General features: G+C 39.8%; 1 protein-coding gene across 5 annotated transcripts in view; it reads left to right on the top strand.

The window, feature by feature from the left end:
• Positions 1-122: 122 nt before the first annotated feature.
• The window catches only part of BDP1 (B double prime 1, subunit of RNA polymerase III transcription initiation factor IIIB), an 80,031-nt gene continuing 56,611 nt past the window's right edge, over positions 123-23,542 (top strand). For all 5 annotated transcript variants that reach the window (XR_011425273.1, XR_011425272.1, XR_011425271.1 and 2 more), the window contains exons 1-10: positions 123-991; positions 3,467-3,743; positions 5,161-5,270; positions 6,097-6,156; positions 7,435-7,563; positions 8,698-8,831; positions 9,801-9,895; positions 15,373-15,427; positions 18,174-18,317; positions 21,602-21,886. Coding sequence is in view for 2 of the 5 variants with exons in the window: in XM_070233541.1 (XP_070089642.1) it covers positions 780-991; positions 3,467-3,743; positions 5,161-5,270; positions 6,097-6,156; positions 7,435-7,563; positions 8,698-8,831; positions 9,801-9,895; positions 15,373-15,427; positions 18,174-18,317; positions 21,602-21,886 (1,501 nt within the window). In the remaining 3 variants the exon portion in view is untranslated. The remainder of the gene's footprint in view (positions 992-3,466; positions 3,744-5,160; positions 5,271-6,096; positions 6,157-7,434; positions 7,564-8,697; positions 8,832-9,800; positions 9,896-15,372; positions 15,428-18,173; positions 18,318-21,601; positions 21,887-23,542) is intronic.

The raw sequence follows: 23,542 nt of genomic DNA, 5'->3' as shown, positions 1-23,542 counted from the left end.
TTCTTAAATTATCTCGTTCATTTGTTTGTTGTATTTTTTCCTCCCTAGCCCAGAGCGCCTTGTTTATTGCTGTACTGCTACTTCCTGAAGCAGATTAAGAACGCTTACATTAATTTAAAAGTTTGATTATAATAATTTTTGAGCAGGTGATACATTCACATCAAAAGGTACACCCGGACATACAGTGAATGGTCTTCCTCCCCGACATGTTCCCCAGAAACCCAGCTCCCTTCCTAGGAGGTAACTAGCGCCAGATTCTCCACACCTGCATCTCTAATCCGCCTTCTACTCAACGCAGGCTTTCTAAGGCCTGGGCATGTGCTGGGGAACAAAGTCGGCCAGCATCTTCCTGGTCCCGTAAGGCTTTGGGCCGAGGGCTGACCCCGGCCCCTCTTTGCGACCACTCCCAAGGGCGCGCGGAGAGGGACAGCACCCCGCCCCGCGCCTCAATTTCCGCTTCCCAGGCATCCGGGGCTCCGCAGGTTGACAGTTACCATGGCGCCGGGCGCTGTGCGTCTTACGTCACTCCGCGGCGCTGGCTGGTGACGCGATCAGTCCCGCGCCCTGAGAGGGCGGGGAGCGAGGTGTCGGCGAGCTTGGCTCTTCGCGCAGCAGGGTCATGAGGAAGAGGCGGCGGGGGCGTGGAGCTGCCGTAGCTGCCCGCCGGGCTGGTGGCGTGGCTCTGTGGGAAGGGCGCCGTTCCTAACCCGCTCGCGGGGCGGCGGCCGGGGCTCGGGGCTGAGAGCGGCCGTGGGGCCGCCGGGCCCCCGGGCTCCGCCATGTTCCGAAGGGCACGGCTCAGCGTGAAGCCGAACGTCAGGCCCGGGGCCGCCCCCAGGGCCCCCGCCGCGCCCGCTCCCCAGCGGGGACGGGAGGCTGCCCGGCCGCCGGAGCCTGCCGCGGCCTCGGGCCCGAAGCCCGCGGAGTCCACGGCTGCGCCCCCGGCGGGTCTCGGGGGAGCGCAGCCCCCAGAAAAGGCTCCCAGGAGCAGGTAAGCTTGCAGAGGGCGGCGTTGCACCTGCCCCACCTCCGCGCCTGTCACCGGGACGCTGAGCTGGTGAACTTGATGGGAGGCACCCTCCCTCGCGCGCTCTCAGCTTCCAGTGGAGACCCGACGGACCCGCTCCAAGCTGCGGTTTGTCCCTCGGGCCACAGGGTGTGGCAGAGGTGGATTCTGTTCCGGTCTGTGGGTTCTCGGGGAGGGCACCAGCTCTTCGGTGGGAGGAAGCCCGGTGTAACAGTCTTCATTGAAGTGAAGATAGCCGCACGTGGTACTGTTCCTCAGAGAATTTAGGGTACCCTCGTTCTTCGGGACTCCTTTGTGGCGGTGAATAGTTTTTAAAAAAGACTTAAAAGCGTTTATTTTTAAAAGTAGACTATTGTTGCTTTGGATCTGCTGATTTAAGTCAATGCGGAGGAGCTCTGGTTACTTGCCGTCATTTGAGGCGTGCCCTTTAACTATGGTGACCATGTTTCCTGTACAGAACAGCACGTGTCGTGTTCCACGTTTGGATCAAGGAGTCTTTTACTTAACAGTTTAGTAGACTTTACCCAGGCGGAATTTGCCTGTCTGTAAAATGGGGATAGTATTACCTCCTTTGGAGAGTTGTTGTGGAGATTAGATATAACTGACGTAAACTGTGTTGCATAGGATATGGCAGAGAAGTTGCCTACGAAAAGTTATTTGTTTGTAGGTGATGGAGCAAAGTAAAGACATGTCGGGCTAATAATGGCCCCTTTCTATACTATGTAGGTGAGGAAACCAATAAAAACCAACCCTATTAAATGAGAGTGAGATGATATCAATTCTGTTTATGCTCTGACAGGGAGGTGAAATTTTCGTTTCTTTCTTTTTGGCTCAACTTCCTCTGTTGGCCTGAACAGGTGGTGGGTATAGGGTGTTATTTTGCTAGCTTAGTGATGCTTAGTAATGTGCAAGTTCCTTGTATAAATTTGTTTCAACATTTCTCCCCAAAATGGGGATACAAATACCAGTCACCATTAAATTAGTAAAGTTCACAGAGATCCTGTTAACTACATATGAATGTGTGGTTGGTCGTTTAATAAGTTACTCAGAGTCTGTAGTGTTGAGACATTTAATTAAGCTCAAGAATATTTAATTTTTTTCTTAGAGTTGACATTTAGGGAGTAAATCTTGTTTTTTATCATGTGTTTTCTTTTTCCTTTTTGTGAGTCTTTGCTAGTTGTAAAAATCTACGAGGTGTATGTTCTCTTCTTATGCATTCAGCATAACTGGGTGAAATGCAAATGGTGTATGTATCGTATAAGGGCTGAGATAAGAATTTAAATTGGAGACTTTTTGGAAAGGTTATTCTATAGGCATTTTCGGCTTTTCTATAAAACTAATCATAACATGAAAAAAGGACGCTTTTTAATTCTTGACTCATACCTCCTCTCTTCTTGACTTAATTTGCTTTCAGGCCATTCCTGAAATATTTATATCCAATCTGAACTATATCTAATGCGTAATTTGGAGTGACTGAGTACTTTTTTTTTTTTTGAGGAAGATCAGCCCTGAGCTAACATTTGCTGCCAGTCCTCCTCTTTTTGCTGAGGAAGCCTGGCCCTGAACTAACATCCGTGCCCATCTTCCTCTACTTTATATGTGGGACGCCTACCACAGCATGGCTTGATAAGCAGTGCTGTGTCCACCCCCGGGATCCAAACCAGTGAACCCCGGGTGCTGAAGCGGAACGTGTGCACTTAACCGCTGCGCCACTGGGCCAGGCCCCCTGAGTACGTTTTTGAGTGAAGAGTTTGATAGCTGTATAAATAGAGTGATACCTGACGAAAGATAAGTGATTTCTTCCTGAAACAGAATTCTGTTTGTTTAATGTAGCTAAATGTGTATCCTCAAATACTGCAGTACAAATGTTTGAAGTTCTCTATGTTTGGTTTGACTGATCTCAGGTTGATGATTAAAGTAAAATGCCGATAATTTAGATCAGTTCAGGGGGATGTCAGTGTGGATTATAAACGTAATTGAAAAAAACCACAACTCTCAGTTACCTAGTCATCAAATTAGGCTAATTAAGCTTTGTTTTGTATCTTAGGTTTTTTTTGGGGGGGCGGGAGGTTTTGGGGGACCTGGCATGAGCATAAAATTATGTGTTCTAATGTGCTTAGGGAAAATTATGTGTTCTAATGTGCTTAGGGAAAATTATCTGTTCTAACGTGCTTAGGGAAAATTATGTGTTCTAATGTGCTTAGGGACTTGAAGTTGGAAAAGAAGATCAACAGTCTCCGTTAGAGTTTACGTATCTGTTAAAAAGATTTGCTAAACAAAGTTTTTATTGCAACTTCTGTCATAATTATATTTCTAAAGTCATTGATTTTTTAGTAGTGAGACTTTACTGTTTTAGATTTTTACCAGACTGATTTTCAAAACTAGAATATTTAAAAGAAGATCTCTGGTGCCTTTGTTTCTCTTTTTTAAATTTAACAGTGATGAAAAGCCTGATGGTGAGAATGTTGTTGAAGAATCCGGTAAATCTTCCTCTACTGTTTCACAGAGAAAAAAGCGAGTATCACGTACCCCTACTCTGGTTAAGCCTAGTGTCAGCGTTCCTTCAGAACCTCACCCCTTATCTCCAGTTAATAAAGAAGCTCCACAGCCAGACCCTGTCCCAGCAAAGGAGAAACAGCCATGCTCAGACAGATATCGAATATATAAAGCCCAGAAACTGAGAGAAATGTTGAAAGAAGAATTGAGAAAAGAGAAGGTAAGGGAGAAAAATCAGAATTTTGATGTTGCCTGCTAGATTTCTGTTTTTATGTTAGTCAAGCATCATTGGGAGGAAAAATAAGCATCTGTATCATTTTGAAGGGGACAAAACTGAGTAACATCCATTATGTTAATAGAATGTTCTGTTTTGTTAACAGGATGATTAAGAATCACTGTGGAGTTAATAAGCAATTTTTCCCATGATATTAATTTTTATATATTTTATTCAACTATGTCTTTCATTATTTTTGGTGCAGGCCAGAAATAGAAGTTTTATACACAACATGTGCACACGCACAAACACACAAGCTTATTTATAAAATAAACCTTCAGTCAGATTTTTCATGAGGATGTCTGAGTGACATGAATTATATCATTTGAATTAAGACAAGTACAGTTGAACAGATGATTTGGTAATGTTTTCTAAATTGACAATATGGAAAATTATAAATGGGAAGAATTTTCATGTATGTGTATAGTAGAGTCTGTGTTCTTTGTAATCTCGAAGATTGATTATTTTTCTGAGAGGGCAGTGTAGCAGTAGTGAAACACGCAAGGTCTGGAGTTAGACACTTAAGGTTTGAATCTTAGATTCGTCCCTTACAGTGTAACCTTGGGAAATTTAATTAATCCTTCTAGGTCTACTTCCTTGTCTGTAAAATAGGACCAATGCTAATATCTACCTCATTGGAGGGTTGTGAAGATTAGACGAGCTAATACACGTAAAACACCTTTGGAGTAGTGTCTGGCAAATAGTAAGGCCCCACAGATGGCAGCTCTTATAAGTAATTATGGAATGCTCTTTTTTTTTTAATTAAGAGGAAGGCACTTAGCTTGGTGCTTTATATTCATTATCTCTTTAATTCTCTCAACTGTGTGAAGTAGATATCACTGTTTTACACAGGAAGAAACAAACTCAGAAAGGTTATGTGCATTGTGTCAAACATCAGTGGAGGATATAGGGTTTGAATTCGTATCCTCTAAAATCTAAGCCTGTAAAAATGTTCTATGTTTTATAGTATCTGCTTCATTAGATTTATTTTGGGAAATTAAAAATTAAACATTTGCTTCAAGAGTTTTTATAAAATACACAGAATTCCGATTCAGTACAAGGTAAACAAAAGTATGTATTTATAAATTTTAAGTAAACTATTGTAGTTAGAAGGCATCAGTAAGCATGATTTTATACGTTGAGCTGTTATCCAGTCCCAGTCACGGTAGTTTTTAAAATTCTTTAATGTGTTGCAACCTTTTAATATTCAGTTTATGAAATTTTTCCTAAAATTAGGCATAATTGTGATAGCAATGATAGTCAAGCACTTGACTGCATCAGTGAGTTGTATTGGAATATGGTACATCTGAAATGCTATATTTATAAAATAAAAGTGGATCTGTGTGTATGTTTGTGTATCTAGAAGCAATGGAAAAACAAGTGTGCCATAAATGAAAGTCAGAGGCCACCAGATCGTTCAAAAATGACTATGAGAGACTTCATATATTACCTGCCAGATAACAATCCAATGACGTAAGTAAACTTTATTTCTGTTTTAGTTCTTTGAGTATGTAGTGATTTAAGTATCACTTGTAGAGTACAGTTTCGTGTTTTCCAAAAGCACGTTGACAAACTTTATAGCACATATGAATGTCCTTTTACATAGAATTCTTTAACACGAAAGAGGGTTATTTCAAGTAACTGCTTTCTTGAGATGGTGAATGATGCCCTTTACCTCTGAGATTAAAAATAGTTTTCCTTTGTTATCGTACCAAGATGTAGTAACACCAACTAGACAGCTTTTCTCTAATCAAGACGGCAGTTTCTATTTCATGTACACTATAACCTGATTTAGAGGGGTGATCTAATTTTTATGCTCTTCCTTCTGATTGAATACAGTGTCATTTATTAACTAATCCTCCAAGAACAAAGCTGCTTTAATCCAGGTTAGCCTGGGGAGGCAGAGTTATGATAAATTTCATTGTTGTGGTGGTGGTTTAGCAGGTGGATGTGGAAGTAGTGGCACATTTTCACTATAGCCTTTTTTAGCTTCGCCAGGTCTTTGACTAGTTGAAAGAAGGGCCAGAAACCTGGGTTTTGAGCTATTCAACATCTAGGAGTTGGAGATAAGCCACTAGGCTGCATCATGCCTCAGGACTGGGAGCCTTCCTTCACTGAGGAGTCACAGCAGAGATCATTCTCTGCTAGGGCCTAACAAATTATCTATACTTGATGACACAAGTTTTTGACTGAACAATTGACTCTTGGACCACACCATCATTAATAGCAGTGTTACGGTAGATCGTAAAATGTAAATTAATTATTTATTAAAAAGTACTCTGTTATTTGTGTTTAATAGTTCTTCACTGGAACAAGAAAAGAAAACTGAAAAATCGTTGACACCAGTCCAGACAAGAGAGTAAGCATCTCATCTCATTCTTTTTTGAATATCTTCTGTTATGGGTACGTTTAAAAAAAAATGGAATCAAATGATGCTTCCTGTTATAGTCAGATACATGTGATAGGAGTTTTTAAATAGGGTCACTAACAAGAATAAAAGTTACTGCCTGATTTAAATCAATATGAAAGACCACGCTCTTTGTGCATTACATGTATAAATGGCCAATGTTATGATTTTAAATTAAAGCTTTTAGGATTAAAAAGAGTTTTGTTTTATTTTAGAATAATAAGCTAGTCCCACGATACAAAATTCAAAAGAAGCAAAAGTACCCTGAGAAGTCTCCCAGCTCTGTTTTTCTCCCGTCTGGTGCACTTCTTCTCCCTGGAGGCAGCAGTTGTTAACCAAGTTTTTAGTATATCATTGTAGTTCCCCTCTGTGTCTATCCCAGCAAGCGTGTGTATATCTTTCCTTTCTTTAGCATTCCATGTCTGCTGTCCTGCAATGGGTACAGTTTTGATGCCACTAGCCATCTTTTTTTGTACAAACTCGCTGTCGCTTTCCACGTTGCACTGTCGTATGTTAGCTTACTCCCAAGAAATTCCTCCAGGAGACCTCTTAGGAAGTTATTGTAGCCTTGTAATTCAAGATGAGGGATTGCGGAAAATTAGCAGAAACATCGGGATTTTTCTGATTGTTACTTAAAGGATTATTAAGTAATGATCACTGTTTTGCTTAGAATCCACATTGTTTTAAAGCAGAACTTTAGGAGTTCTAAAAGCTTAAGGAGATAATGTAATTGAATGGAAAGTAAATGGGATTTGGAATCTTTATTTGGAAAACCACATTTGGCTTTTCGGTCAAGACTTACTGTTGTGAAATTTAGAGCAAAAGTTATTTATCTTCTCCAAGCCTCACATGATTGTGAAAATTCTAACCCTCAAGGGTTATTCTGAAGAGTTAATAAAATGATCTGGAAACAAATGCTATGTAACTGTAAGAGTTATTTTTGTTAATTTCATAATTCCTGGATGGTTTCCTCTGACACTCTATTCAGATAGAAAAGATGAGCATTTGTTTCTCTTTATTTTCAAAGAGAATAAAGCCTTCTTATTTAATGCTACTAGATAATATTTGAGAAAATCTTATAGCCATGTCATAAACAACACATCACATAGTATTTTCAGTTAGGTTATAGGGAAAGTTGCAAATAGTTAGAAAGTTGAATTTGTTTCAGAAGTTCATAGTATTGAGGGAACACTTGTCATATGTGAATTAATCTGTCTTTCCATTTGGCAGGCAAGAAAGTAAGAGTACTCCTGAGGCTGAAGATGAGGATGAAGTCGAGGAAGAGATGGACGAAGGACCATTGCTGGTTCCTCGAGTGAAAGTGGCAGAAGATGGTTCTATTATTTTGGATGAAGAAAGGTAAGTTAAAAAAAAGATTATGGTTTGGTGAGATCAAACATGCTTTGTCTAATGAGAGAGATTGAGTTTCCGTATCTGTCATTGTCGCTTAGACTCTGATGTTTATATTTGCATAATGGTTGTTGTAAATAGAAAGGTGGGTTAGATTCGTTTTAATTTTTAGCCATTTTTTTAATACTGTGTATTGTCTGAGAATATGGTACTATTGACCTATCATGTGTTAACCTACCATCATGGTTACTAACTTTACTGGTGATTGGGACCAGCTATTGAAATAATTGCGTGCTGTCCTCCACCGAGGATAGATTTTAAAGATTGACTCAGTCTTGAAGTCAATATTCAAATTTGCATATTGTTAACTAACACTGTATTTTTGTGTCTGGTAATAACTAATGAAAATGCAATGAAATGGTAGGTTTAACATATTTTAATTCACTTTTTGGCTTAATTTCTCAGTTATAACATTAAAATTTCTTAAATTTGGCATTGTGGAATTTGGTTGTCTTTCCAAAGTATATTTTTAAAAAAAGAAGATGAAATAGTAAGTAAATAAAAAAGAGGGATGGAAAGTCTTCTGACAGTTTAATTAGTAAAAAATAATTTTATAGCATAGAAATTCTATGATAATTAAACATAAATGTAATACTGTCAATAAGAATTGCTATTACATGATGTTTTCCATTATTTTATGATAAATTTTACTGGTCGTTTAATAGTTAAAAGCATAATAAATTGCTTTGCAGGAATGTAAAACTTAAATATAAAATGCTTGTATTTCTCAGTATCCCCTGTTGGGTCTAGAACAATTAGATAGTATGTATACTGAATATAGGAGACATGCAGAAGACCATAAAACAAATGATGTTTTAGATGGCCCAAAAATATTTTGTGAATTTTATATTGCTATTAAGGATTTTGAAAAAAAGGTTGGCATTTATTCTTACTCCCTGGCAATCACATTTTAAGTGAAAATGAGTGGATTCTTGGAAGATATGCATACCTTCAATGTACATTATTATACTTTTCATATCACTCTGTCATGGTAAATTTCAAAATATAGCTATTCAAATCTCATTTACTGTTTGTTTCCTTACTTGTCTTTAGTGTGAATCTCTTTAAAACTGTTTCTTTCAGTTTAACTGTAGAAGTTTTAAGGACAAAAGGTCCCTGTGTTGTTGAGGAAAATGATCCTATCTTTGAGCGTGGTTCTACGACTACATATTCCAGCTTTAGGAAAAACTATTATTCTAAACCATGGTCAAATAAAGGTAACTAATTTTATTTTAACTTGTGTAGATTATTTATTTGAAATGAAGTGAGTTATTTTCTGTTTCTGAATTGAACCAGGTTTCCTCTAAGTAAATAAGATGCAAACCACCATGTTGTTTCCTCTCTGCCTGATTGTATTGGCACCTCCCCCTGCCCCTGCCATGGGATTGTGTCTCTGACTTCCTCTTAGAAATCTTCTTAGGAGTTAGCATTATGGTCATTTTGGCTGGAATTTTTCTCTCTGTCAAATCCCTGTACAGCAGTTACCATTTTGATGAAAAATTAACAATATTTCTAATGCTCATAATGTTTACCTCAGATAATATAGTGTAATAAAGTTTCTAAAAGGTAAAATTTATGCTGTTAAAAAAGTATATAATACCTATTGCATATTTTTGCTTATTTTTATTATAAAAATAATTGTTTTGGGAAAAAATTCAAACACAACAGAGTAACATAGAGTGAAAAAAAGACTGTGCGTCTCTTCTCTGACTTCTGCAATCCTGTTCTCTCGAGGTTACTTCCATTAACAGTTTCTGGTGTATTTTTCTAGTTACTTTGTTTCACATACTGCTTAGCATATCTTAGTTGCTTACATAACAGTAACATTGTGCTGGCTATGACTGACAGTTTTTTTCAGGGCACTTTGAGACCAGATAGGCAGAATGTGGTTTTTTGTTTTATTCTAACTGCTTTGGTAAGAGCATGCCAATTTTTTATACCATGTTTCTACATAAAAGTTTAAAGAAGATGTTTTTAGATTCAAGAGTTTCTTGACAATGAAATTGAAATATGTTTATGTATATGTACATAAACATTTCTGTGACTAAAGATTTACCGGACTTTAATTAAAAACAACTACTGTGAAATTTATTTTTAACTCAAAATATATACTTATGTAAATTTTTTTCCCTCTGAAATATTGAGAAGATTAATCTTCAGTCTCTCTACATCTTTTATTTTTACAGAAACAGATATGTTCTTTTTAGCCATCAGCATGGTGGGAACTGACTTTTCTATGATTGGACAGCTTTTTCCTCACAGAGCAAGGATAGAAATTAAGGTAAAGTAAATGCATTATATTTGTTGATTGGAAAGAGACCCAAAATTCCTAATACTGTGTTGTTAGCCTTTGGTTTAAATCTCATCCACCCTTTTCCACTAGTGTGTTTTGGTACGTCTATACCTCTTTGTAGCTCAAAAGTAATGTAGTGTTTCTCAATTCTAATGAGTACAGTCTCCGTAACTTGAATGTTGTATTTTCTTATTTATATCTTGCCCACTTCTAAGATGGATCTGAGGGAGTGCCAATAAAGCCACTGAGACCAAGATAATAGAAGAGTTAGATAATGAAGAAGGAGTACCACAATATTTGGGTTAAGGGTAGCTTTTTGGATGCAAAATCTATTTCTGAATTTCCTCGGAAGGCTTGAGAGAAGCATGCCGAGCTGCACAGTTCCGTTATCTGACCTCCTTGACTCTGGGGACAGCTGGTGACGCTGTTAGCAGCACTGATGGCAGTGATGCTTTAGTGCTCCAGAGAGGATGAGCTCTCTCTTTCTTTTTAAAGATTGGCACCTGAGCTAACAACTGTTGCTGGTCTTCCTTTTTTTTTCCTGCTTTTTATCCCGAAATCCCCCCAGTATATATTTGTATATCTTTTTAGTTGTGGGTCCTTCCAGTTGTGGCATGTGGGACGCTACCTCATTGTGGCCTGACGAGTGGGGCCGTGTCCACGCCCAGGATCCGAACCCGTGAAACCCTGGGCTGCCGAAGCACAGCGCGGGAACTTAACCGCTCGGCCACGGGGCCGGCCCCAACTTTCTCCGTTTTATAGTTCCCTCTGCTGAGAAATGTCATTACGTATTTCCTGGGTTGGAGTGCATTTGAGTGCACACAATGTTGCTGTAATGCCTTTCCAGTTCTTAGTGATGAGATCTTTGTCCAACCACGGGCTTTTTCCTTCATTAATTAAAGGGACTGTTAGGAAAGATAGATTTTTTTTTCACTAGGCTAGGCATGGATCATTCGCCTGGGTACCACTGTACAGTGTAATAGTTACTGTATTTCTGCAAAAAATGAAGAATTGTTTATATTCTTTATGTTCCTTTTCTAATATTGATCTTTGATATAAGGAGAATAAAATGTTGAAGTTCTGTGAAGCCTAGAAATTGATTGTCTAGGAGAACTCCCAGATCTGAGTAATTAATGATAGGTTTGTAACTAGACTGATTTCTCTTAAAAATCATTTAGGGCCAGCCTGGGTGGCCTAGTGGTTAAATTTGGTGTGCTCCACTTCAGCGACCTGGGTTTGGTTCCTGGGTGCGGACCTGCACCACTCATATGAGTGGCCATACTGTGGCGGTGGCTCACATAAGGGAAAAAAAGTGAAAGATTGGCAATGGATGTTAGCCTAGGGTGAATCTTCCTCAGCAAAAACAAAGCAAAACAAAACAAATCATTTATATTCTTCCCTTAAAAATTTGGTGTGGTTCCAGCAAGTCTTTGGAGAGATTGTAGAAAAGTGAATATGGACTAGTGAATTACATTGATTTTTGAATGTTGAACCAACCTTGTATTCCTGGGATAAATCCCATTTAGTCATACTGTATTATTCTTTTATATATTGCTGAATTTTATTATATTTTCCAGAGAATTTTTTGTATCTTTGTTCATGAGGGATATTGTTTGGAGTTTTCTTTCTTTTTTTTTCATAAGAGACAGAAATTTATTTCTCACAGCTCTGGAGGCTGGAAGTCCAAGATCGGGGGCCAGCATAGTCAGGTTCTGGTGAGGGCCCTCTTCTGGGTTGCAGAGTTCTCACTGTATCTTGCCATGGCAGAAAGAGGGCAAGAGCTCACTGGGGTCCCTTTTATAAGGGCACTAATCCCATTCATGAGGGCTCTGTCCTCATGACCTAATCACTGCCAAGGGCCCCACCTCCTAATACCATCACATTGAGGGTTAAGATTTGTTTTGGGGGCGGGCCTGTGGCAGAGTGGTTGAGTTCACGTGCTCTGCTGTGGTGGCCCAGGGTTTCACCAGTTTGAATCCTGGGCCTGGACATGGCACCGCTCATCAGGCCATGCTGAGGTGGCATCCCACATAGCACAACCAGAAGAACCTACAACTAGAGTATACAACTATGTACTGGGAGGCTTGGGGGAGAAGAAGAAGAAGAAAAAGAGAAAATTGGCAACAGTTGTTAGCTCAGGTGCCAATCTTTGAAAAAAAAAAAGATTTCTTTTAGTTTTTAATTTGCTTACCTTTTGACTCCCTTCACCCATTTCTTCCATCCCCAACCCGCTGCCTCTGGCAACCACCAATCTGTTCTCTGTATCTATGAGCTTGTTTTTTTATTCATTGTTTTTAGATTCTACATATAAGAGAGAGCATATGGTATTTCTCTTTCTCTGACTTATTTCCTTAGCATAATGTCCATGTTGTCTCAAATGGCAAGATTTCATTCTTTTTTATGACTGAATAATATTCCTCTGTGTGTGTGTGTGTGTGCGTGTGCACCTGTGCGTGTTTGTGTGTGCATGCAAAACTGTGTAACACACACTCACACCCCTACACCAAGTTTTCTTTATCCATTCATTCTTCGATGGATACTTAGGTTGTTTCTGCATCTTGACTATTGTAAATAACACTGCAGTGAATATGGGGGTACAGAGGTCTTTTTGAGTTAGTATATTCATTTTTTCCAATCTTTGTTTTGGTTTGGTTAGTCTCTGTCACTGTGGTCACAAGTTCACTAACCCTGTCTTCTACTATCTTCAATCTGCTATTATGTCTATTCAATAAATATTTCATTTCTGATGTATTTCTCGTTCCCGTAATTTCCACTTGGTTATTTTTCTTAGTTTCCGTTCCTCTGCTGAGATTTCCCTATCTGTTCATTTCATGTTTTCCTTTAATCCTTGAACATATTTGTAGCAGACGCTTTAACTTTCTTGTCTCCTAATTTCAACATTTGGGTCATACTGGGATCTTTAACTGACCTTCTGTTTATTTCCTTTACTGTGCATCACGTTTTTCTGTCTTTTCTCATGTCTTGTGTTTTGTTTTTTATTGCATGCTGGACAATAATGGATGATGTGTGTACGGTGTCTGGATTATGGGTTTTTTTCTTTAAACGTGAATTTTGTTCTAGAAGGCAATTAATATGCTGCCATCTCTCCTCATTTCTGTCAAGGCTTGGTTTTAGGCTTGATTAAGGCAGCTCTGGACTGGTCTGTACTCTAGGTTTCTCATGTGAACCACAGAAAACAATTTGAGTTACTGTTTTCTAAGTTCTCCAAGGATGGTCATCCGTTCTAGATGCATAGAAGAGAAGGTAATTCATTACACATAGGGGATGCCTTAGGGCAGTAGGGCTTAATTCTCATGCTAGAACCCCGATTGAGAAAGGCTGCTATGAGGTGTGGTCCTTATCTCTAAGTGGTGCCGTTTTTGGTGTCTGAGCTGAATGTCTGGGTGTTAACAAAGTCTTTCCATTCTTATAGGCTAGAACTGTCATCTCACTGTGTTATGTGACTTCTAGTATCTTTCTTCTGCTCTCATCCGTATGCTAGCTGTTCTCCACTAGGCCTCGTGCTCTGGGCATGTGCAGCCCAGATGCAGCCCAAGGCTCAGGGGGTACTCCCACCAGGCTTGTGAGGCTTTCCTTCATAGCTCTCTTCCCTCTAAAACCCTATCCATAAAGCTTCTCTCCCTCCTCAGCTCAGTGGGATCTCTATGCTCTGATTGGCCTTTATCTCCTTTTCATCGGTTGGGAAATTTAGCTCAGGCAAAGAACCAGGGTGAGCGTTGGTACATCTTGTGTGTTTCCCTTCTCTCTGGGATTGTGGTTTTCCTCTGCCTGTTGTCCAGTGCTTGGAAATAGTTGATGCATTTGTTTTGTCCTTGTTAAAGTTATCTATGGTGGCCTTGAATGTATGGATCCAGCTTATAACCAGTTACTTTGTCGGGGCCAGAGGTAGAGATTTTGAAATTTATCTTACGATCATGGAATTTGGCCTTACAGTGGTTCTTGCCTGTGAAATCAATGACCAGTATCAATACGTTCTTCAAAGAAGTTTTCAATTGTTCTGAATTATATTCCCAATTAGGTAAAATATGCTGTAGCAGTGTTTTAGAATGGAATAATGCCTAAAGCCTATTGGCATTTCTTTCAGGATGTTTGATTTTGTGGTGATGGCCTGTCACTTATTATGGAGGTACTTTTGTTAACTTTTGAGAAGATGTTTAAAGAATAATATAATCTTTTAAGGGAAAAAGGTGATCATCCTTGAAAATTTTTCTGTTACTCGGTAATAAGTTTTATAAAGAAAAATAAGGAATGGAAAAGAGGGGTAGCTTGTTGATTAAAAGATGTTAAAGTCATATGAGGTTTTTAGAACATTGGCAGGCTAAACTGTCGAGTGTAAGGCTGTGGCCTTGAATGATGCGCAGGAGATGCAGCAGAGCAGCTGCCGTGACGGTCTGCTCAGTGCTCTGGCTCTTTCAGAGGGAACAGGGCGTGGGGCCATGAAGCAGGTCCTTTGTTTTCTGTGATTTTCTCTCTCTTTTTTTTTTTTTCAAAAAAAGTTTTATTTTTGTATTTTTTTTTTTTTAAGATTTTATTTTTTCCTTTTTCTCCCCAAAGCCCCCCGGTACATAGTTGTGTATTCTTCCTTGTGGGTCCTTCTAGTTGTGGCATGTGGGACGCTGCTTCAGCGTGGTCTGATGAGCAGTGCCATGTCCGCGCCCAGGATTCGAACCAACGAAACACTGGGCCGCCTGCAGCGGAGTGCACGAACTTAACCACTGGGCCACGGGGCCAGCCCCTATTTTTGTATTTTTAATAAAAGTTTTAGACAACTGATCTGTAGAGGGAGAGATTGGTGGATTGTTCTCTCTCCCAGGATGTATGCATGATTAGACATTCTCAGACACAGAGTTACGCCCTCAGGCTTCTTAATAACCTTAGGATCGATTAAGCCTTAAACCTTAACTGTCTCCATCTTATGTAGTTAATCTGGGTCTTAGGTGCTCAGAAAAGTATGGAAATGTGCCCAAATATAAAGAAGTTTCCAAAGGTAAACTTGGTCTGCTTCAAAACTTTGCTTGGTTGTTTCTTAACAGCCTCCCCTCCATGCCATGGAAAAACAGAATACTAATGTAAGAGGTTTGACTTGCTGTGACCGCATTAGTTTTTAAAGAGTTAATATAGTTAGCTTAATCAATGATCAGTTTGATTTATTTCCATGCTAGTTGACTTTATGTTTTTCGTCCTCTGGAAATCTAGCTTCCATTGCTGATTTGTGCTGTTGATCATAAGGAGGATCACGAAGCTCAGTATAAATTTTCATCCCTATTTTGAAAAAGCCAGAGGTTTAAGTAACTTGCCTATGGGCAAAGACATTTTACTTGTTAGAGAATCATACGTTATTATAAAACTTTCAGTTTAATGCTTATTGTTGTTTTTTCCTTAAACATAATCTTCACTTGTTTAATGGGAGAAAATTACTATAGGTTTTTTTGTTTTGTTAACAGAATAAGTTTAAACGTGAAGAGAAAACAAATGGCTGGAGAATAGACAAGGCGTTCCGTAAGTATTAAGCCTTCTTTTACGGTGTATCGTTTGGCGAGCCTAAAGCATGACCGTTCTTTTTGTCTCGGTTCCCATGTGTTTTCGATTTGTTCTGTGCTGTGCGTCACAGGCAGGGTAAGACTGGGAAGGTTTCTCTTTAGTGGCGTAGGTGTGGCAGCTGATACAGATCTGTAAGCAGGGGTTAGCTAAGATGTCAAGAAACAAGTAAGCAGAGTTCTGATCCAAGAAGTTTCGGATGGGCTGGAGATACCGTTTCCAAGTGCTCTTTATTCTGGGGGAGCTGTATTCAAGAAGGAGTTAATTGTCTCTGGAAGATACTGTACTCTAGCTGATTCCTTCCAGCAGTCAGTCAGTCATTCAGTCAACAGTACTGCCCACCTGCTGCGTTCTAGTCCCTGGTGTAGGCATTGAGTTTATAATGGGGAACGGGGCAGACGAGAATGCTGCTTTCAGAGCCTTAAGTCTGATTGGGTGGGGGAAGGGGTGTAGTTGGTAAGCATGATAATTTCAGATAGTGAATAATTTCTATGAAGAAGGAAAGAGTGAGTTAGGGGCTGGATGTTTAGATTGGGTGGTCAGGGAAGTTCTGTCTGAAGAGATGGCGTTTAAATTTAGACCTGATTTGACGGAGTGATGTATATATATCTTTCAGCTTCTACTAACCTCATTAAAATTAACATTTTTTCTTTTCAAGTTCAGAGAAAGACAAAAGGGATTTGTAAAGAAAAACAGAATTAAATGTAGTACTGTTTAAAGTAGTCCCTATATTCTTTGGAAGATAATTATCAACATTTCTTGATTAATAAATATATCTGTGTCCTTTTGTCATAGTGCTAATCTTAGGAAAAAAATCTGAAGAGAGGACTTAGGTTGTGTAGCATCTATAATTATTTTATGAGCAAACCCTAAGGCAGATGAGTGGGCCCTACGCCTGGTGTTGCACTGGGCCCTCAGGGAAACCACTTCGAGGAGTGGATCCGGGAAGATCTAGGTTATTGTCTTCCTCAGCCCTCTCCATTTTATTTTACTTTATTTATTTTTTCTTTGAGAAAGATTAGCCCTGAGCTAACTGCTGCCGATCCTCCTCTTTTTGCTGAGGAAGGCTGGCCCTGAGCTAACATCCGTGCCCATCTTCCTCTACTTCATATGTGGGACACCTACGACAGCATGGCTTGCCAAGTGGTACCGTGTCCACACCTGGGATCCGAACCGGCGAACCCCAGGCCGCTGAGAACCGGAACATGCCCACTTTAACCGCTGTGCCACCGGGCAGGCCCAAGCCCTCTCCATTTTAGAGAAGTGGTCCTGAAACTTTTCATTATATTTAACGCATTATAATCAGAAAAGAGTTTGTAAATCTATAAACAGTCTTTGTAGGGTGTGGAGCCATTGTTAAAACCATCATAATAGATACCTTTAAAATTCACTGATTTTGGTGCTTTGTAGTGGAAAAAAATTAAAATCCAAACGGTTCTTTTTAAAACTTGTATTTTGAATTCCTCTGAGCACCTTTGTGGATTATTTTAGTGCTGTGTTTTTCAGAGTCATTGTTGTGGAAGGTCAGAACAGATAAAGGCTGAATCCCCAGCAAACCAGGGCCTCAGGAATCCCAGGTTTGGGCTTGGTGTCCTGGGGCTAGTTTATTTCTGTTTTGGTATATACCTCTTTTTCTGAGGCGGTCTTGTAGTCGTGTTATCATCAGACCGACCTTGGGGCTTATGTGCAGAGCACCACTTTCTCTCCATTCCCTGTCTTTAGATGCAGGGCTCAGGCAGGGGCTTAACTCCTGTAGTGGATCCATGCTGTTTGCTCATGGACTGCTCTTCTGACAGAGTGCTGTGGTGGTTATTTCATGAGAGTGGTCCTGATCAGTATTCGTTTGCTTCCGTCTTTGCTGCTGTTTGGAAGAGTAGAGTTAGTAGGGAAAGGGTTGTGATCAGGAGAGGGCATCTGCTGGTGGGTAGGCTCGGAGGATTCCTTAGTCGCCCTAGCCTCATTGAAGAGCAGGTTTATAAGGTACTCACCATGCAATTTGTAGTCTGAGTTTTGGCAAACATGTACCTGTGGGACCACCACCCACAGCAAGACGTGGAACGCTTTCCTTCCTCCAGAAAGTCCCCTTGTTTCCCTTCCCGGTCAGCTTCCGCTGCTCTCCTGACCCAGGGCTACCCCTATTTTCACTTGAATCATAGATTCGTTTAGCTTGTTCTGGAATGTATTATTCATGGAATCATACAGTACTTACTGTTTTGTGTCTAGCTTCTTTCCCTCAACATGTTTTTGGGATTCACCTATATTATTGCTTGTATCAGTAGCTCCTTTTTTTTTTTCCTTTTTCTCCCCAAAGCCCCCCTGTACATAGTTGTGTATTTTTAGCTGTGGGTCCTTCTAGTTGTGGCATGTGGGATGCCGCCTCAGCATGGCCTGATGAGTGGTGCCGTGTCCGCGCCCAGGGTTCGAACCGGTGAAACCCTGGGCTGCCGAAGTGGATCGTGTGAACCCAACCAGTCAGTCACGGGGCTGGCCCCTCATTTTTTCTTTTTTTAACTAAAATAGTTTGTTTTTATTGCTCAGTGGTGTTCTATTGTGGACGGTACTATAGTGACTAGAGTTGTTTATCCATTCTTCTGCTGATAAAGCGCATTTGCTTTTGATGTTATGATACTTAAAAAAATAAAAACTTGAAAGTTCCTTTCCTTTTTTAAAAATAAAGATGTGAAGTTTTTTCTTTTTTTTTTAACAGAGGAAAAGCGCCCTTTTGACTTCGATTTTTTTGCTCATTTGCTTCAGAAAGTTCTTGCTGAAGAAGAGAAAAGAAAACAAAAATCCGTTAAAAATCAGAGTTTAAAGGAGAAGAAATCCTCTAAACCACGAAAAAATGTAAAAGGTATTTATTTTAAAAGAAAGTGTGTTATTTTACTTAATAGTAATGGACTTGCAGTTTTGTCCCTCACGTCTCCGTGTGGGTCAGCTTGTTGAGATCATCAGGGTATCCAGGTGGAGGAAAGTGATTTTTCTTCAGTTTTCCAGTTATCTGACCCAAAACAGCAGCTCCCTTTTAAATTTCACAATTGGTGCGACTGGGCTATTTGACATCGTTCTTGCATCTAGAACATAAGTGTAGCTAATAAAACAGTATCAGAATTTTGAAGTGTCATGTTTGGTTATTTATCATTTTCCTCTGTAAAACAAATCTGGGACAAAATCCTAGTACTTAAACAAAATGGAACTCTAATACTTTGGGCTCGTGGCTAAATTGTATTGTTTGAGCACAGCTTATTCCTGAGGGTCAGTGTCAACTTGTACCAGGTAGGAAATTGTTACGTGTAGGTATTTCTGTTTTTAGGCTTATGTTCTCTTAACTATTTGAACTCTGATCTATGAGGACATTGTTTAGCTGTAATTGGATAACGTAAAGAATCCCGGAACTGTTGGGAACCGTGTATGTCAGCACTCCACATCCCAGCCCCTTTCCATTTGTTTTAATCATCCAGAAATAGCCACACAGATCCTAAGTCACTTTTTTCTAAGATCTCACAGTGTTAGGAATGGCAGAGGCAGGACTCAAACCTAGGACTGTGAGAGCCTTTGTTGGGGGTCCCCAAGACCATGCAACCCCAGGTTCCGTGATATCTAGGAGGATTCATAGGATTCAACATGTCGTTTCACTAGCAACTGAAATTTATTGCAGCGAGAGAATACAGAGCAAAGTCAGCAGAGGGAAAATGCACACAGGTCAAAGTTGAGGGGAAGCCAGGTGCAGGCTTCCAGAGTCCTCTCCCCATGAAGTCACACAGGGCGTGCTTAATTCCCCCTTGCCTAGTTGTGACAAGATGTACAAAAACTTGTCTACTAGGGAAGCTTGATAGAAACCCAGTGCCCAGGGTTTTTTATTGGAGGCTAGTTGTGTAGATACCCTCTGGCTGGCAAGTACCAGAATTCGAGACTCCCAGAAGGAAAGCAGTTGTTCAGCATAAACCACCTTATTTGTACAAATGAGTTATGCACATGAGCCACTTTTGTCAGTTAGGCTGGTGGGAACTCTTCCTCACCCCGAGTTCCAGAACAGGCCAGCACCAGCCTCGTAAGCAGGCCTTCGGAAGACAGCAGTGAGGCCTGCTCCATTAGCCTGCACAGAGCCAGTCTAGCACTCTCTTTTTCTGGATCCTGGTGCCTGTATCTTTTAAAAAGTAGTATTGATAACTGCAAAGTTATTTCTTTTCTTTTTTTTTGGAGGAAGATTAGCCTTGAGCTAACTGCTGCCAATCTTCCTCTTGTTTGCTGAGGAAGACTGGCCCTGAGCTAACATCCATGCCCATCTTCCTCTACTTTATATGTGGGATGCCTGCTACAGCATGGCTTGCCAAGCGCTGCCATGTCCACACCCGGGATCCGAACCCATGCACCCCAGGCTGCTGGAGCGGAACGTGTGCATTTAACTGCCGTGCCACAGGGCCGGCCTAGATAACTGCAAAGTTATTTCATTCTGACTGTACCTAGCCCTAGGAGACTGAAATAGGTATATTAATCTTGTGATTGTCATGTCACAAGTGAAAGCACAGGGAACTCAGCCTATCTTATTTAATGTGAGAACTTTTCAGATATATTATTACAAGTCTCAGAATTTCAAAATTGCTGATTATTATTCTGATAGAGAATAAATCAAGTGTTATTTTCTTGGTTTTAAAATCTTGTTTTGGCTTTTTTAACAAAAGCAAATGACATTGAGTGTTATTATTTTTTAAGATTAGATATTTTTAGAGAAGATGTCTGATCAACATGGTTGTGAAGCTAAGTTTGCTTTTGGTTTGGATGCAGTTTCCATGGTGATCTCTGTGTTTTGGTTTTTTAAATTTAATTCATTGTTTTCATCTTTTGATATGGTTGGCTGTTAATATGCCTTCATAGAAAGGGCACTAGAAATTGTTTATAAATATTTCTTACAAAGATTGTTCATTGACAAACAAATGATACAGAAAATAAAATTCTTGAACTCTCTCTCCTACCCTGCCCTCAAATCAAATTCTTCCGATTCTTAGGGGTAACTATTACTAAACTCTTTTCTCTGCAAATATATGTGTTTGTGTCTTAGAGTATACGTAATTGTTTTTAATAAAAATGAGTTCAAGGCTGGCCTGGTGGCGCAGAGGTTAAGTGCGCACGTTCCACTTCAGTGGCCCAGGGTTTACCAATTCAGATCCCAGGTGCAGACATGGCACCACTTGGCAAGCCATGCTGTCTTAGGCGTCCCACATGTAAAGTGGAGGAAGATGGGCATGGATGTTAGCTCAGGGCCAGTCTTCCTCAACAAAAAGAGGAGGGTTGGCAGCAGTTAGCTCAGGGCTAATCTTCCTTAAAAAGAAAAAATAATAAAAATAAAAATGAGTTCATAATATATATATCGTTCTGTAACTTGACTTTTGATGCAACAGTAATTTTTGAAATCTTTTCTATTGCTACATATAAGCCTACCTCATTATTATTTGCTGCATGGATTTTTATAGTATAAATATATTATAACTTATTTAGTCGTTCTCAGACATTTTAGGTTGTCTTCAAATTTTTTTTTTTCCTGAGGAAAATTCGCCCTGAGCTAACACTGTTGCCAATCCTCCTCTTTTTGCTTGAGGAAAATTTGCCCTTAGCTAGCATCTATGCCAGTCTTTCTCTATTTTTTGTATGTGGGTTGCTGCCACAACATGGCTGCTGACAGATTTTGTAGGTCTGCACCTGGGAACTGAACCTAGGCTGCTGAAGCAGAGTGCACCAAACTTAACCACTATGCCACTGGGCGGGCCCCAGGTTGTCTTCAAATTTTTGCTCATAAAAATAATACTACAGAGGGGCTGGCCCCGTGGCCGAGTGGTTAAGTTTGCGTGCTCCGCTACAGACGGCCCAGTGTTTCGTCGGTTCGAATCCTGGGCACGGACATGGCACTGCTCGTCAGACCACGCTGAGGCAGCGTCCCACATGCCACAACTAGAGGAACCCACAACGAAGAATACACAACTATGTACCGGGGGGCTTTGGGGAGAAAAAGGAAAAAATAAAATCTTTAAAAAAAAAAAAAAATTAATAATACTACAGAAGACTCCTTGAGTATTTATCTTCTCTACCTTTAAGAATTTTTCTATAGGTTTATATATTGATAACCATGTGTCTTATTTTCAGTGAAAAAAGTTGCTAGTGAAGGAGTGAATGATGATGCAGCTGAGTCTGTGAGCACTAAAATTCCAGACCCAGAAGGATCTCAAAAGGATGCTCAGACGGCTGGAGAAGAAGAAGAGTCTCTGACTTTATCGGGACAGGATTCAGAACAGATTGTGTTAGAACCAAACTTAAATCAAAACAAAAGGAGAAGGAAGACTCAGGATGAAGTTGGTAAACAGGAAGTACAAAATCTTTCAGGAAATGCCACTGTTCAGTCAGGCCCTTCCAAAGGAGAAAAACACAAAGGTAAAGTTTCTTACATATTTTAACAGCCCCTGTATTACTTGAGAAGATATGTACAAGTAATGGTATATAACTTAAATGCCTTTCTTCTTGACAGTAGCAATTAATAATGCTTATTAATTGGTTCTGTATTTACCGTATTGTGTTAAACCCTTTTATTTTTAATTTAAAGAAAAAATTTATTGTAAAAAAAATGAAATGGAGAGTTCTTTTCTCTCTTGTTGTGTCTCTAAGATACATTACCTCCTAAGTACGCCCATTAATAGTGATTAGAAGTCACAGGTGTATAGCTTTATGTGTATTACTTGTGTCTGTTAATAAATCACGGGTTTTTGTGTTCTCCCTCTTCAGAGCCACTCTATGAACCCACAGTAAGCTGTTTAATTTCTTCTTCTTCTTCTTCTTTTTTTTCTTGATGAGGAAGTTTGGCCCTGAGCTAACATCTGTGCCAGTCTTCCTCTGTTTTTGTATGTGGGTTGCCACTGCAGCGTTGCTTGTTGAGTGGCGGTGTAGGTCTGTGCCCAGGATCTGAACCCGTGAACTTAGGCAACTGAACCAGAGTGTGCTGAACTTAACTACTGTGCCACCGGGCCAGCCCTAAGTTGTTTAATTTCTGTAAAAGAGTTACTGGAATAAGTATTCCTCCCATTTTTATTTTTTTTAATTCCCTTGGCATGCATACATATTGACAGTTATGAGTTACTAGGGGGTAGGGGCTGAGAGTTTAGGTAAGTCTTGGTCTCTTTCCTTGGGAGTTCATCTTTAGATTAATAAAAGCAGATGGTGAAATAAAGAGAGGAGAAAAAGGTAGTGTTAGATGAGAACAGCCTTTCTATAGAATTTAAATTTTATGTATTTCAGCTTCACTAACGTGATTTTAATAAATGAGTCCCGATAGGTAGCATAGTATGATTTGTAGATGTCACAGTGTTATGCTCTTTTGTGGCTTACTATTGAAGACATTACGTATAAAGCAGAATAGCTCAGTGATTAAGAAATTGGGTTTTGGAAATCAAACAGACCTTGGTTTAGATTTCGACTCTTATGTGCTAAATATAAAGTCAGTTAAGATCTTTGAACTCAGGTTCTTTTTCTCTATGCTGAGGTCAATATTAATACATTTTACAGGATTGTTTTGAATATTAAATGAGATATTCATCTGATGGGCTTAGAGTTTCTGTCACTTAGTAAGTCCTCAATAAATTATAGCTGTTACTTGTTATTAATTATGATGTTTAAGCAGAAGAATAGCCAAGTGCACTTCTAGTTTCCTAACTAGACATATAAAAGAAGTCAATTTAAGCACTTGAAATTTAAGCAAGATTGGGCCGGCTCCGTGGCCGAGTGGTTAAGTTCGAGCGCTCTGCTGCAGTGGCCTGGGGTTCGGATCCTGGGCGCAGACATGGCACTGCTCATCAGGCCACATTGAGGCGGCGTCCCACATCCCCCAACTAGAAGGACCTGCAACTAGGATATACAACTGTGTACAGGGAGGGGTTTGGGGAGATAAAGCAGAAAAAAAAATATATATATATTAAAAAAAAAAAAAGAAATTTAAGCAAGATGAAAGGAAGATGCTACAAACTGCCCAGGAAATGTGGGCTGATCCTTGAAACACAGTTGTAATTGATTGAATTTTCTTTAATAATCATTAATGCC

This window comes from Equus caballus, chromosome 14, assembly GCF_041296265.1.
Source record: "Equus caballus isolate H_3958 breed thoroughbred chromosome 14, TB-T2T, whole genome shotgun sequence".
Lineage (NCBI taxonomy): Eukaryota > Metazoa > Chordata > Mammalia > Perissodactyla > Equidae > Equus > Equus caballus.
The sequence above is the reverse complement of the archived record's forward strand: the minus strand, read 5'-3'. Positions and strand labels throughout refer to the sequence as shown.